The sequence below is a fragment of the Ammodytes marinus genome (genome assembly GCF_949987685.1).
Source record: "Ammodytes marinus genome assembly, chromosome: 14".
NCBI lineage: Eukaryota > Metazoa > Chordata > Actinopteri > Uranoscopiformes > Ammodytidae > Ammodytes > Ammodytes marinus.
In genome coordinates, this window is record NC_137218.1 from 14,685,455 (window position 1) to 14,702,553 (window position 17,099).

At 43.7% G+C, this 17,099-nt stretch overlaps 1 protein-coding gene across 1 annotated transcript in view; it reads right to left on the bottom strand.

Moving 5' to 3' along the window:
• The window catches only part of dchs1b (dachsous cadherin-related 1b), an 86,025-nt gene that overhangs the window by 18,729 nt on the left and 50,197 nt on the right, over positions 1-17,099 (bottom strand). Inside the window, exons 5-11 of the mRNA XM_080041534.1 lie at positions 5,643-5,831; positions 4,192-4,423; positions 3,748-3,984; positions 1,954-3,018; positions 1,268-1,455; positions 836-932; positions 372-529 (exon numbers count right to left, since the gene is read on the bottom strand). Coding sequence (XP_079897660.1) covers positions 372-529; positions 836-932; positions 1,268-1,455; positions 1,954-3,018; positions 3,748-3,984; positions 4,192-4,423; positions 5,643-5,831 — 2,166 coding nt within the window. The remainder of the gene's footprint in view (positions 1-371; positions 530-835; positions 933-1,267; positions 1,456-1,953; positions 3,019-3,747; positions 3,985-4,191; positions 4,424-5,642; positions 5,832-17,099) is intronic.

Sequence of the window (17,099 nt, forward strand, 5' to 3'; positions counted from 1 at the left end):
CAATAACTCATACCAGACCATGCTCCCCTCCTGCAGCTCAGGGTTTCTCACCTTGGGCTTTGGTTACTCTGCTAACCTTTGGAGCAGGAAACACACACTAGATTGGATAGATGCTTTTATTTGTTTAGGCACAGTTTCAGTTTCTCTCCTTTCCCCATATTTACCTCCCTTTCCAATTCCTCCGACAGTTATACTGTTCACTTTGTGCGCAGTTTGAGGAAATTACTCGCAGCGAGGAATGCAAAAAAAAGTACTGAGGTAATGTGTATATGTGACAGGTTTAGGTTGGGTCACCAGATTTTGGCCTTTGTTTCCCATTGCCTGCCGCCAAATGGAGATGCAACACTTCCCAATGTACAGATTGTGTTTACCTGTATCTGTAGCTGGCAGGTGGAGCTGAGGCCTGGGGTGCCGTGGTCAGCAGCCGTCACAGTGAAGGCGTACACTTCTCTCTCGGCCCATCTCAGAGGGGAAGCCGTTCTCAGCTCACCATTGGTTGGGTTCAAGGAGAAACGCTCTGCTCTGGGGCCTTTAGAGGATGCAACAGGTATTGGGAATCAGCACAAAGGTTTGTTTATTATTTGTCTATTTTAGCATACTATAATGTCAAACGTATGATTGTCTGTTGTTTGTATTTTATGTTTAGGACCCCGGTAAAGATAAGCTTGCACTTTGGTTTGTTGCTAATGGGTTTACTTATAAATCAAATCAAATCAAATGAGGATGGAACACTATATGCACAATCTCTAACACCTGGATGGGTTTTTCTGAAATGACAAGAGAATCATTGTGAATGATGTTGAAATGTAACAGCAGGAGGTTATATGACACTGACCTGATAAAGAGTAGTATACGGTCCCATTCTCTCCCTCGTCTGGGTCTTTAGCTGTCACTGTCCCAAGGACTGTTCCAGATGGAAGCCCCTCCATCACCTACAATAGAGTAGGATTATTAATGATATCTTTTTCCAACATATTTTGCCTTTACTACTATAATACAGAATCTTGCAATTATTATGTTTATTCCTATTCCTTATTTGGCTTTGCTTCCTTTCTAGCACCATGATGTATTACAAGTAAACAGTGACTTTTGGCTCATACTGTAGATCATAGTAGTATTAGACTTTACAACCTTGGAAAAATGAAAAGTGACTTGAGGAAACAGTTAATAATTAATTATATTATTCATTATTAATAATCTCCCAAAGCAGCTATCAGATCTGTTATCTGCCCTCAGCTGGTCTGGTCAAATCTCCATTGATTCTCACCTGAAGCAGCAGCTCCCCGTCCGGCCTGGCATGAGTGAAAGTTGGTGCGTGGTCGTTTTCATCCAGCACAGTGATATGAGCGGTGCCAGTGGCGCTGCGGGGAGGCGTGCCCCCGTCCTGCACCACCACAACAAGCTGGTAGCTGGACTGCTGCTCTCTGTCCAGGGCCAGGCGGGTGCTGATCTCACCTGAAGAAAAAGAGTAGAAGGACTTAGCTTGCATTGCTTGCTATAGTTAGTGAGTAATTACACAGTTAGTTTATGTTTAACAACAGCAAATTATTAATTCCTTAGTCCTCCAGTGTGACACAATCGCAAACTGCTTTTAGGGCACTATTAAAGGAGAAGTAAGTGATATGGTCCTTTTAGCTAACTTCCTGTCAGTGACTGCAGTTAGCGGTCCCCTCCCTCCTCCATACGTCACCACCCGATGAACGGGAAGCCTTCTTCGTCAGATAGTGCCAGAATGGAGCTCAAACTGACACAGAGAGCCGCCTCTTTATAGCGCTCTGTCTCCTGATTGGATAAAAACGAGCAGGATACTCAAAATTGTATCTGGCAATCACTGCAAAGCTGAATGACTGGGAGCTTTGGATGTAGAGTGAACACGCATATTCCCCCCAAAATATCACTTACTTCTCCTTTAATGTTCTAAATTGAAATAAAAGTCACCGCGTTTATCTTCACCTGTTTGTGAGTTAATCTGGAAATGCCTGTCCATGTGTAGGAGCCTGTAGGTAAGGCGAGCGTTCAGTCCGGCGTCTCTGTCTGTGGCAGACACTCGGCCGAAGCCTGTGCCTGTCAGCAGGTTCTCTCTGACGGCCAGGAACACCCTCTCCTGGCTCAGTCTCGGCGCGTTGTCATTCTCGTCGGTGACCGTCACCCTGACCGTGGCGCTGCCCGTTCTCCCCACGCCTCCCAGCCCTGAAGTGGCTAGAACGGTCACCATAAACATGTCTTTGACCTCTCGATCCAGTGAGCTGCGTACAAAGAGCCAGCCGCTGTCCGGCATGATGCCAAAACCTGCAGCATCTCCGTCGGGCCTGAGGCGGTAGGAAATGGAGGAGGCTGAAGACGAAGATGAGCTAGTTCCAGCGTTCCCAGAAGAAGCCTCTCTGTTGAGCGCCCGGACCTGGAGGAACCGTGTGTTGAGAGGCGTGTTCTCCCGTAGCTCCACGCGATAGGTCAGCGTGTCAAAGTTGGGGCCTTGAGCGTCTTGCGCTTGGATGTGGACCACCAGGGTGAAGGTGGAGCTCAGCTGAGGCGCGCCGCCATCTTTGGCCACCACCTGAAGGTCATAGCGCGGGACACTTTCGTATGACAGACCGCCTATCAGACGCACCTCCCCGCTGCCCCGGTCAACACCGAATGTCCTCTGGCCACTGCTGCCCGCGGCCCCGGCAGAGACCAGGTCGAAGCTGAGCTGACCGTTATGACCCGAGTCCTTGTCTGTGGCCTGAATGGTGTAGATGACGGTCCCCATTTTGGTGATCTCGGGTAAAAGCAGAGACTCCGATGAGGAGGGGAGGAAGGTGGGCGCGTTGTCGTTGACGTCCGAAATGGTAATTCGGACGCGGCTGGTTCCGTACGCAGGAGGAGAGCCAGAGCGTGCCTGGATCTCAAGGTCCAGACTGGAGCAGGTTTCATGGTCCAGAGGAACGGCAGAGCGAATGGTTCCAGAGGCGCTGTCCACCATGAAGTAACCATCAGGGTCCCCGGAGGAAATGGAGAAGAAGATATCCTTCGAAACACCTGAGAGAGACAGCAAATGAAACAACATGTAAGTGGGAGAAAGACGGTGACACACACACACACACACACACACACACATATACTGTCACAATTTAAAAGCAAGGATGGACAGAAAAATGTGTGCTAATTGTCCACAATAATATAAAAGAGTTTCAATATATTTTACACACCTGCCGATTATCCACTCCATGCTAATTAAATACGTGCCCGACTTCACAACAGACTTTCAGAAGAAAGTGATGTGTTTGGGATGTTTATTTCTCAGGAGATAAAATTACTCAAAGCCTTGTACACTTACACAGACAGAGTTGAGAGCTAAGATAAGTGTTTTTCTGTGTCTACTACACCGCTGAGAACACTTCATTCTCCCACCACTCCCACACAGAATTACAGCTCCATCCAAATCCATTTCTCCATCATTAATACTATGAGAGAGAAAATAAAAGTCTGGCCACAGTGAAAATAATCCCCAGTGAAGCCTACGCTGCGTGATGGATGTGATTTTTTTTAATGGAGTGTATGCTCTTGTTGCTTGCGTATTTGTACAACCCCTGGAACGAGAGGTAAGACATCATAGGCTCTCTCCAGCCCATTAGTGCACATGTTTTTGCCCTGGTACTTGTCAGAAAGATGAAACAAAGTAAGGCTCATAAATTGTGTACAATGGATTGATCAAAGTGGGCAGATATTGAGCTGTTGAAAAAAATACTTCATAAGAAGACTCATTACCTGTCTTTGTAGCAGCACGCACCACTCCCACTGCCGTCCCCCTGAGAACGTCCTCGGACACAGTGAAGAAATACTGGGCCTGTTCAAACACCGGAGACGCCACGGAGCCGCCTACTACGCTCACGTTTACCCTGGCATTGACCGGCGCCTTCAGGCCTGCGCCATCCTCGGCTGATATCACCATGGAGATCACTGTGTTGGCTTTGCCGTGGAGCGAACGAGAGAGAGAAATGACACCTGGAAATAATAAAAGATGAGTAGAGAATTAGAGGAATTAGTCTATACCATATTCTTTTAACTCTCCAAAGCAGATGATTTTTCACTACAGTTGAAACATATTTTTGTGCGGCTGTTAGTAAACACACACACGCATGCACGCACGCACACGCACACACACACACAAACATATACCCGTTATAGACGTACTGTGTCACAGACACATACCTGTGTCCTTATTGAGAGTGAAGAAAGCAGAGCCTCCTCCCTGCACCGTGCGGTAAGTCACCCTGCCGTTCTCCCCAGCATCAGGGTCGTTCGCTGTTACCTTGACGACGGAGGTTCCCGGGGCACTATGGGTACTGAGACTCACTGTGTACAGGACTGGATAGAAGGTGGGATGGTTGTCATTGATGTCCACCACTGTGACGCGCACTTGGGCTACTGAGCTCAAACCACCCTGCAAGAAACAAAATGAATGAAAAATGTTTGAATCAAAATATAATGTGAACAGAGTAAACAAGGTCACATCAGCAGGCACATATCTTGCACTGCTATTATGGAATTATGGATAGAATACTCTATTGAGACAGAACGGAGGCTAAATCATAAGAAATGCTATTTTAGTTAAACCACATCCCTCCTCCCTCCCTTTCCTGCACTGTATATCCCCGAAGACAGCATTGAGTTTCTTTCCAATCCCCTTGGTGAAAAGCGACAGTCCAGGACTTTCATGTTATGAAAAACTGCGACAATAGATTTATGTCGCGCTGTAAAGAGGAAACAGCTGTTACGGAACACAGAAAGATGAGTTTTTTCCTCAGTTGAAGATCCCTGAAATATGGAGCCAATCAACCGGTGTTGTTGTTCACATTAGTGCAGGTGTGGGGGGATACATTGTTGGGGTTGGGTGGTAAATTATAGACCTACATTCAATCTTTACCTTAAAAGGGGTAAAAGAAGACAATTAAAAGTACCCATGATACTTTTAATATATTCATACCGATGCTTATGTGTGTGCATGGGTCTACTGCAAGAGCAAACTAGGGTGCAAATGTGTTCAAGTAAGGCATCATATTTTACTTAAATGGTACCCCACAGTGAAAGCGCATTAAAACTGACCATTTAAATGGATCTGTTTTCCTACTTTTTTACCTCCATTTTGCTCTGATTGCTTTGCCATGCTGTCGCACTTCCCCTTGAATTTTTTGAAGAACACATGGGGAAGAGACAGGACGCTGTCTTCTCCAAACATGGCTGTTTCAGTGAGATTCATTTGTTTGCCACTGTATATATCTTTAATGTTTGCCCTCAGCTTGAGGCTTTGATCAGAATGAGCATTGTACATTCGTCAGGCAATGTGTCATGATGCAACACATAGAACTACTGCGTTGACTTATTTGTTTGGTCTAGTTTGACATTTTGGTTTCCTTCAGAAGTCTATTTTCCAGTTATAATTTATCAGGCTTTGACTGCAGAGAAGATGCAAAGGAAATTTGTTTTGCTTTATTGCTGAGAGTTGCACAAGAAGATTGATACCACTGTTTTGCCTTTACGGTAAATATAAATACAACATAAATACTTTTGTCTGACAAGTTGAAAAGTTTACAGAAATCGCAAACTACTGATTGCTTTTCCTTATAGTTTAGGGTATAGGGCCTATATGGTGTTTGTCTTACTCCATCAGTTGCAGTGACAGTCAGGTCAAACTTGTCCAATCCCTCATCCCGGTCCAGTGTTGTGGTGGTGCAAAGCTGGCCAGTCGCCTTGTTAAGAGTAAAGTGGGTCGGCACAGCACTCCCAGAGCCAGAACCCAGGGTGTAGGATATAGCACCGAATGAACCACGATCCTCATCCACAGCTGAGACCTAAAGGGAAAAGAGACAATGAGGTAAGACATGGTTTGTCCTTATAGGCGCCAAACAGTCGGTGAGACATAAAGGATTTAAAAAAAAAAGCAGACACCCAGATGGTCCCCAAAAATCTCTCTGTGAAAGTAAACCTCCATGCGTCATAATTATTATGAGCTAAGGAGCCTTCCTGTTATCACAATTAGGTCCCATAATACAGTCACCTCATATAGGCCCATACATCTGCACTTGTCCAAATATAACACACCATAGCACTGCTTGTTATGACTTCCAGACTACTATTAAAATTCAGCATCTGTGAGAGCCATTGACTTTTCATAGATCAAACATATAGGGTAGCCAATGTAGAAACAATTATTAGCTCTCTCTCTGTCAATCGTTTGTTGGAAAAACTTGGACAGGTGGTTCGATGTGAAACCATGGATACAGAGAGGAGAGCAGACCTTTGACAGAGGCCGTAAGTTTGGGTCAGGGGTCGACAGATTCACTTGAATGAATGTAAGAAGGTCAAGTGACACAAACTGGCAGTTACATGAAATACTTCCAAAGTGACAGGGAGAGCCAATTAAAACCTCACCTCAGACATGAATAATTACTTACTCCCATTTGTGTCCTACAACGGGGCTACAAACTGTCTACCCAAAGACATGCAACAGACACGAGGTCTTGACCCAACCTTTTGACCTCATTTGTTTCATCTACCCAACAACCTTATGTCCACAACTGAAAGCTTATATTCTCCCATTAACTCTATTAAAACAACTCATAAATCCCATAAATACAACAATGATTTCCTTGCGAAACACAAAAGGGAAATGTCCTCCGTGCTCTAGGGGTCCTGCATGCCTCTGACTGAAGTTTTACACTGGCCCATAACATTGTTTGGTGGCTTTTATGGTGCTTGTTAAAAGTAGTATTCAACCTCAGATCTTGAAAACCCTTGAAAGGCAGAAGCGGGTTCCAGGAGGCCTCATCGTGACATCACTACCTCTCCATCACACAGAAGTTTTTCGGAGTATCATGGTTGTATGTGCTGAGACTTCAAGAACAAATAAATTACATTATAAGAACTGTATAATAATTGCACTTTATTGTCTTAATAAGATGGCCACATGACAGCAGATTATCCAATGAATGTTGTTACATTATTGTCTTTTTCAGTAGTGGCTTTAATATTCTGTTGTAATAATAATACAGTTTCAAGTTTTTATAGGTCTACTTTCTATCGACACCAATGTGGTACCAGCCCCAATCAGTTTCAAGTTGAAGAAGACATAGGTAAAAGATATATACTGTATGTCTTTGCTTCTTGTATAAGGACTTCATCCCTTCATCAATGGCTGAATCCCATATCTGAGCTCGCCCCGGCCCTGAACCCATGCACAGAGCACAGGACCACCGTAGCAGATATCCGGCAGCGACCTTCCCACCAACTGACACATGTCTTCACCATTACACTCACCTACAAGCTATACAGACAGTCAGACAGAAACAGCACCACCTTGACTCGTACTGTTAATCCTAGAGGATATTAAAAACATGGGGAATATTAGAAGAGCTCGCTCTGGGCTTTTCGGTCGTAGTGTTACCGTGGCTAGACGGTTGTGGTTTTCGCGGGGTCAAGATGTCCCTCTCCTTTATGGTCAGTGTTTACAGCTGGGGATTTTAGATCATTGCTGGGACTTCCTATAGAGAGTAGAGTGTTGAGACTAACACTATCTACGGGATCGGGCCTCATGTCTGGCTGTTACTCATATCTTCCTGACTATCTGTGATGGATTAGCCACCTGTGGTGACGAGAAATAGAGGAAACAAGCACATGTTCTCACACACACACACACACACACACACACACACACACACACACACACACACACACACACACACACACACACACACACACACTTGCATATACGATGACCCCATCCTATTTTCACTTAATCTAATTAAAGAGGCTTAAAAACCCATGACCGCCCACCTGCACAAAGGGTGACTTCATCATGACCCCTATCATTACTCCAAAAAGTATGTCCATCATAAACAAAGACCAGTCAAAGGGTCAAGGAAGCAAAGAAGAAATGACTGAGTGTCTTAGGTTTAAATGATATACAGGGGCTGGGCAAAGTCAACATAAACATGCTTGGAAGTTGCTTTTGAACATACTGTATGTATGGACTGGAAAAATCATTGCTGGGAACAAGAGGAAGAGCAGGACATTGATTCTCCACACACTCTAACATTTTAGAACACTTGGCAGCATAGTATAAGGATTATTCGTGCGGGAGAAAATATGCAAGACAAACACAAGGTTTGTACTGAGACAATGTCTATGCAAGCACCCTTTCATGTAAGCCTTGGGAGCTATACAATACAATATGTTTTTCCAGATTGTTCTGTTTCTACACGCTACATCCAGTACAGTAGTTATTTCGTTGCATACCTGAAATGGCGAAGTCAATGTGGAAAAAAACTCAAGAGACAGAGGCAAAGCTCCAAAGTTGGAATACATGACAGTATTGTCAAAGCCCGACAATTTGAAATGTGTAGCAGGAGAAGATCGTATCATATCAAGCCAACCGAGACCAGAGCTTGTAAGGATCAACTCTGTCATCATCAGTACATTTCCCTCCTGTCAATCCATCTGACAGCACAGCACCAATGTTCAGTTCAACACTAGAAAGCTGGATAACACTGACATGCCAATTCAATACCAAAAAAACTCCTTTCCCAATGCACATGCAGCACTCGTCTCAACTAGAAAAAAAGGTAGCACAGTTTGAGAGCCAATATGATCATGTGGTAAACACACACACACACACACACACACACACACACACACACACACACACACACACACACACACACACACACACACACACAGGACATGTCTTCCTAAATCAAGAGATCTGGTATAGGCCAGACCAGGGTGTTTGCCAGGGAGGAATTCCTCCCAAACCGGAGCCTGTTCTCTGATCCATGACCAGCTAGTCCTGGCTCTGCTCACCTATTCCTCATCATACTCTCCAGAGGCTTCCCTCCATGATAAACATACAACTACATAGCAACACATACACAAAGAGCAGCCTGTACCTTTCAACATCTAAATCTCTCATGCCCTTAAGTATATGCTTGCCTAGTGCTTGTCTCTGGTGGTTTCTGTGGTTATAACTCTGTATGTATCTTCTACATTTACACAGTTTTTTTGGATGTGGCCGTACAGTCAAAGGCAGGGTGGTCTAGTCGTTAGAAAGGCCTGTTTGTTGACTGAAAGGGCAAAAGATTTTGGAGGCCATGATTTGGTAATGCTCTGGAGCAAGACACTGACTGAACCGCTTCAGCGTTTGCAGGTATGAGCTGCAGTTAAGCTCATCATATGGTGGTGATTATTATATTAAAGGGCCATAATGGTGGTTTCGCAAGTAGATGTTCACACATTATTGGCATGAACTGTGACTAAAGGCTGCCTGGAAGGTGGTGAATGCATGGAGTGTGGTTCAGTTTGGAAAATGGTCCAAAGTACGCACAATTTGTAGTTAATGGGCTTAAAAGTGCAAAACCACCAATGCGGTTATTTAATGTGGGGAGCTCGGATATCCCACCTGATGTCACAAAGAGCAGCAACGTGTGGAGGAAATATTTGGAAAACATACATGGCATGCAAACCATCAACGACAGCAGTCTACAGTAACACAAATCAGAAGTGACAATTCAACATCACAACAATGAGGTCTTATCCATCTTAATTTTTCTATGATTATTTTAAAACTCCCAATTAATACATCTTTGGGATGTGGATATTCAAATTACAGAGGCAACTTTTATGTCAGGGAATGTAAACAGTTTTTCAGCTATGAACAATAACCCCACTGGTATAACATGGATCAAAGTTGAATGTCTTTCTAGCACGTTAACGGCAAATGGTCTGCAGTCGAAGCATTTTAACTTGATAATCACTTCTAATACATGTAATGGCAACAGCTCTGCAGCTTCAAGTTTGACCTTTATCAGTGGAAACATCGTCAAAACACAAAGCGTCCAAAAAATGCACTGCTTCGGTCAAGCATCTGCCAACCACCTGCACTAGTAATACTGAGACAAACATAAATTCATCCAGGGGTGCTCTCGGTTTAAGATTCTCAAACAGGATTTTGATTTAGCTATTGTGCAGCTCATTGACTGACTACAGTATATCTGTTGAAAGACACAGCCAGAGTTTCACACACAGACAGCACACGTCGGCCTGGTTTGGACTATGTGAAAAACAGTCAGGAAGAGTGTGCCGAGTATCGGATTCAGTCAGGACTCTGGCCCCGGAGCTTCTTGCCCATAGAGAGCAATTCATCCCTGGCCCGGGGACAGCATAGGAGCGATCACTCACTGGAGTATTAGCAATGAGCCAGACCCCATCATTCATTCGCCTGACTCTTCTTCGCAACCGCTCTCTCTCTCTCTCTCTTTTTGTCTCCCTTCCTTTCCACTTAGCCTTTCTCTATCCCATGCTGTCACTCTCGTTTGCCCCTCTGCAGATAAAAAGGCGGGTGGCTCTCCATGGGTCCACCATCAGACCCTTTCCTACATGCAACATGACGTGCGCACAGACACACACACACACACACACATCACCCAGAGTCATCTGTCAGCAGTATTTACCATTGCTCAAGGGGGGGTGCTCCCCTATCTTTGGTGTGCTGCGGATGTCTAATGATACTACCAATGGGCATTTTCCCTCAAAACCTCTTGAGTGACAGCTATTACATGTTACAGGTTTTATTTGCTTTTAATGGATTATCCTCTTTTCCTCTTCTTTCCTTGTTTACCCCCTTTCCCTTTCTGTCCGCTTCTCTTTTTCATTATACCCAAGGCGTTCTCCCTTTTGCTGTGCCGTATCCCCTCTCTCCTTTCCTCTCCTCTTCTATTCTCATCTTCTCCAGATGTGGGCGCTGGTCCAGGTGGATCCTGCTGTTCTCTGCAGTTTGTCTCTGTAAAACATCGGTTAGTGTCAGAGGGAGTCTGCTCAAGGCTTTCTCGGTGCACAGCTGCGGCCCTGGGCTTTTTATAGCGCCTTGTAAAAGAGAAGGCGAGAGAGGGTTTCTATAAGGTTTGCATACTAAGACTTGTAAAAATGCAGAGTTGTCCCAATTCTAATCTACTCTATGCATACCCTTCCTCTCACACTGCCAGGTGTACATGTTAACAACGCAATCGTCATCTCTCTCTTCAAATAGGCCATGAATGAATGCAAAAGGCTCATTCTGGTTTATGCACAACTTTGGTCTTACTTAAAGGTGCAAGATTGAACAAAAACAGAAAGTTCCTCGGAGCACCTTTAAGTCATACTTTCTATTGAACTTAGGCAGCTTGTTTAGAACATGGTGGATTGTTTACCGTGATTGTTCCCATCTGACTGCTTTTAAGTAAGGGACATTGCTGGCATTCCAAGTTTTTAAGAAATCACCTTGAGGAACAGTCTCATTACTGGTATAAATACCGGCAGAAACTATGAAAATTAGATCCAAGCTGCCTGTAATAAACCTGAACGATCCTTTAGTAAAGCTGCAGCACTGATGACCATAAAAGAGCATGAGAGAACCACCAAGCTGAGTGGTGAACCATCATTGTTCAATAACTGACCTTATCTTAAAGAAACTGAATTAGGGAGCCTGGATTTAATGGCAATAACTGTGTCGGAGTGTCGGCTACAGAGCTGAAACATTCATTTCACTTTGTGTCTCCTTTTTCCACTCACACATTCCTTTCCCTCCCCAGTGTGCTGCATTCCTTATATTAGGCATCTCTCGAAACCTCCAAATCAATTGCTGCCTCTCTGTTGCCAATGAGTTGAGTCACTATGGGTACAATTAAGATATATGGCAGGGAAGGAGGGAAGGGAGGGAGGTGAAGGTGGGAGGGGGGAGGAATAGTTTGGCAGAGGAACAAAAGGCCGGGCTAATGATAACATGAGACCTTGAAATGGGATCGAGGAGGGCCGAGTGCGTCGTCTCGTCTCCCGTTCAATCTCCATTCCTCCCTTGACCTCCCCTTTTCCTTTTTCTAGCGTCGCCCCTCTTCTCTGTCCTCTCTCTCCCTCGCTCGCGCTTTCAGCACCCTATTACGGCAAGTGCCTGTTGTCTTTCATGTGGAGTTCACGGCTGGAAATGATTAGAAGCATCAAACCACCGAAGGGAAGCGAAGGGGAGGGAGGTGAGAGAGACAGAGCGAGAGACATTGACTTCTATATTTGGAGGGAAAAAAAGAGTGTGTATGCTTATTAATGAACATAGTAAAGGATGATGGCTTCTAATAATCCTCTCTTTCACTTTCTGCTTCCAATAGGCATACTTTGCTTACACACATACATGGTACACACACACACACACACACACACACACACACACACACACACACACACACAAACACACTCACACACACACACACACTCACCCACACACACACACACACACACACACACACACACACAAAGCAGGGCACATTTGTAGATGCTCACTCTAAGCTAAACAGTAAACTAATACCCTAGAGTTGGATCTTCAGCCCGTAGAGTTTACAGAGCAGACATGTGGTGTGTGTTAGGAAGTTTATCTTTGGGCTGCATCATGTTTAAAGGACACAGGAGCCGTTGTTCAGGCACATTCACAAGTCTGTTTCAACGTCAAATCATATCACAGTTATGTGTGATGATATGTGCTTTTCCAGTTATATATGAATCTGTGTTTTACCCTCTAGACACTCTCAGAACAATCCCTTGGAATAGACAATGGAATAGTGGTGCAATCTGCACTATGACACAGCAGACCTGTCACCATTAGCACTATAAGTACGGAAACAAGCACTGCACATCTTTTCTGAAAACAGGTCAAGGAAAAAGGGTGGGTGGTGTGACTGAGGTTAAAACAGAGGTCAGAGGGAGAGAGAAAGCTAGTTACAAGCCTGGAGACAAGGATGGAGGAACACAATCAATGAGGGATGACATCACATTCCTGGACTCTGAAGAGCGATAAGAGACACAGGGGATTTAGACGATCCTAATCCTATCTTGCACAAAGCCCTGCAATGTGGCAACTCTTAACCCACGCACGTGCATTTGTGTGTGTGTGTGTGTGTGTGTGTGTCGGTCTACTGTCCAACGCGCCCCATCCGCTTCTACATTTCAAAGTGGAACCTGTGGGGCCTGACTGACAGCTGGCCTAATCAGTGCAGAAATCAGCCCTATTTTTTACTCACTGTTAAATATTTATAGCCGTTTAAACCCTGCCTCTCTGTCTGTCTGTGTCCGAATCCTCAGCGACTCGACTCACGCTGACTAGTGCAGCAGCTGCAACTGCAACAGATCTGCATGTGTTTGAAATTTTATCGTAGCTATCTGCTAACAGCTAATGAGGAGCTTGCGGTCAAGTGTCTAAGTTGAAGGGGTTGTATCTGCATGTTCACCACCCACAGAGATGAAAGGGAAAATTGCCACCATATATTTTAAGCTGTGGGCTCAAGTCTGCACTCTATAGAGGCAATATGGCACAATACTATCAGGACTCTTTCACATCAGCTGAGCACCAGAGTTGTTAAAAAAAAGAAAAGCATAATTAGGGAAATCAACATTGCACCCTTGTAAATGATCCTTGGTCAGCAATCAAATTCAGACGTTTGTGAGCTAAATGAGGCTCAACGCTGTTGCATTGTTGATGAACGGTGTATGCGTTCTGTTTTATGTTTTATGGAAGTATCAAAAAACCAAAACTGAAGACTCCATGATAAAACAAGCAGAGAGAGCCAGATGCAGGAAATAAATATTTTTTTTTCAGGCCATCATCATCTTTGATTTACAGAGCGAGGCCACACGTATAAAGTGAGCGTTGAGTGTCACTTAGTCTTCCAGATTACATTTTGCACCAGAGATGGAAAGAAAAACAGTAATTAAAGGAGTGAAGGAGCTCAAACACAGACTGGAGTTAGACCTCGACGGGGGACCGCTGTCTGACAATGTCTGACACTGTTGGGTTTTTGGGTGTATGAGAGGATGAATGATTGAGAGAGAGGGGACCTGGGGGGACACCACTTGGGCTCATTTCATATCCTCTAACTAGCTATAACAGCAGTGTGTGTTTAGGTGGTCTGCATCTGTGTATCTGCTGCAGTGCTTCTCCCAGGATTGGAGCAGACAGTGTGGGTGTATATATAGTTTAAGTTTGGGCATTTTGGTGGTTTTTCCAAACACAAACATGACAAAGAGATGGAGAAAGCGTGGAATCTGTATTGTTTTTTGTTACTCCATCGGGACACCACAGGATTTCATTTTCTCTTTGAGGAGTGTGTGACTCTATGACCACTGTTGAGAACATATCATTGGCTCTCAATGATAGGTTTTTCACAGTGGTATTTGGAATTTTAGGGTGCGCGTTTTGTTGACGTGGCTATTGTTTCCAATTTGTATGTTATGTTCAAAGCATGTCCGCATTGGGAAAAAAAGGGAGGGAGAGAAAGGGAAGAGGATACAATGCTGGAAGATGGTTCACACCAAAGCACAAGAATAAACTCCATTGTCTACCCTGTTAGACATATTTCAGTTTGTGGCCTTCGCAAATAGACAAATGTTGTTTTATAACACCCAAAACTATCTATTTGTGTGTGTGTGTGTGTGTGTGTGTGTGTGTGTGTGTGTGTGTGTGTGTGTGTGTGTGTGTGTGTGTGTGTGTGTGTGTGCACGCATGCGTTCTTGAGTGTGTGTGCATATATGTTTTTGTGGGCAGACAAAGTAAGCAGTTCTGATTATTAGGGGTATTGATTAGTCCATCTGGGAGAGCAAAAGGCAGACAAAAGAGCTGATCAATAGGTGTGATGAACAATCTATCATGAAGACAGCTGCTGAAGGAGTGGAGAAAGTCAATGTCAACCGCCCCCAGATATCTGAAATCTTCAAAAAGAAGATTCTACATCAAAGTGTTTAATTATAAAAGCCTAAAGATTAAAAACTGGTAGCAAATCAGGACTACGTGCTGCAAAAAAAAAAACATTTGTGATCTTCATATTTACATTATGATGGTTATACTCTTTCTTCTGATAAAGCTGTTGTTTGACACTCTTACGACAAGCATTATTAACCCCATCGCTATAGTAGAATGATGAGTCTGAGAAGTTTGGACAAGGTTTTCCAATCTGGGGCCAAAGGGTAAACACCCGCCCTTTCAATAAAATGGTTCAATTTGATACACAAATAGAGATACACACAATACATCTAAAAACATGCTACACAAGAGGTTCAGGCTTTTCCCTGTTGATTGCACAGCTTCGCTCCACTTAACCAAAATAGTATCTCTAAGCCTCTGCAGTCCTCCACCCATTTAGTCATGCTTCCTGGATGTGTTCCCTGCAGGCCACAGGACAGTTGTATCATGGCCTCAGCCAGTATGTCAACAATGAGCTCAAACACTATTATGGACATTGCTGTAAATTAACTAACACCACTTCAGCCAAATAATGCAAAATTCTGGACGTGTGGGGTATATCTCTGTCACATTACCATTATTTCAATATCCTATTTGGAGCCCGGCAGTCATTCAATATTATCATGTATTGATATCATTTTGTGATGATTTGATCATAGTGTTTAACGTTGATGTCCATGTGAATGATTCCAAGCAAATTGTAGGTAATAATAAATACAATTAGTTACAGACAGGTTTTGTGTTTAAATATTTTGTCTAAATTTGATGTTTTAATATGCTATTTTGAAAATGTACTGTAACTTGGAATTTTTGACAGTATCAATTGACCGTGGAAACCGGTCAACTTTTTTCTGGAGAGATGCCGTCTTGTTTAAACAGGGAACCAAAACATGACTCAAGCCACAAACGTCTCACTAGCACTCCACACAAGCTCAAAACATGGCAGATAATACTGGCTGACCTCACACAAACAAAGAGGTAAACTTCAAAAATCATTTGTCACTGCCACAGTCATTCCTTCTATCTATTGCCGGCGCCTCTGCTGTGGTTAGGGCATTGTCCTAAGTTGCCAGATGGAAGCCTTTAACTCAAATACTTATTACATTATTTATCTATTACTATCTCAAGCCTGGGGCTACACAAAACAATACATCTGGCCAAACTTGAGTTAAAGGATTCTATACTGACATGTTTCCAATTCAAACTAAATCACGGGTTTAGAAAATAAATCTGATTGAAACCAAGTCACCCTCGGTGGAGCAGCAGGCTTCTTTTTTTTCTTTTTTGCTGTGTACAGGCTTCCAGGCAAGTTGAAGCCTTATTTTTTATCCATCTAAACATTTATGTTTCAGTGTCATTTTATTTCTCAATATGTAAACCAACACGCAGCTATGTGGGAGGTTCACACTAATAAAAGGCAGAGTGTGTTTATCATTATAAGTAAGCTATAGGCTTTATTGACTTCTCTGCCCTGCAGATATGGTCAAACACAAAGCCAAAGCTCATCTCGCAATATTAGTTTCAGGGATGAGGGTCATTACAAACTGTGTGTCTGTGCGCGCGTGTGCATGTCTTTGTATGTGCAATTGAATTAACGTGAGTCTAAAGGGTCAAAGGTGAACCAGCTGCCCCTGTCTTTCCTTCTCTTGACCTCATTACAGGGAATCAAAAACGTGTGTGATATGAGTTTGGCTGGATTTCTCTAACTTTTTTGGAAGAAGAAGAAGAAGAAGAAGAAGAAGAAGAAGAAGAAGAAGAAGAAGAAGAAGAAGAAGAAGAAGAAGAAGAAGAAGAAGAAGAAGAAGAAGAAGAAGAAGAAGAAGAAGAAGAAGAAGAAGAAGAAGAAGAAGAATGGCAGATAGCACAAAGTAGTTTTAACCAGCTGTATTTTATTTTCTCTTTGTCTCGCTCTCTCTCTCTCTTTGCATTGTACACCTCAATTCCTCATCCACTTATGTAGTTTCTCCATGTCACTCTCTCTTTCCCTTGTTCTGCCTGAGGTCAAGCAGACGCAGACCTCCACCTCAGGGAAGGGATTATTGTAAAAGATAGCAGGAGCACCCCCTGAGCTTTGAGTTTACATCTGGTTTTGGGTTACCCTGATAGTTGTTGACTCCGGGGAGGCACACCAGCTCCAAACAGTGTGTGTGTGTGTGTGTGTGTGTGTGTGTGTGTGTGTGTGTGTGTGTGTGTGTGTGTGTGTGTGTGTGTGTGTGTGTGTGTGCGCTTGCGTGCGTGCGTGTGTGTGTGTGTGCAGATGTATTCAAAAGGTTAAGGATTAAATACAGTATAACAATGTGGACGTATGTAT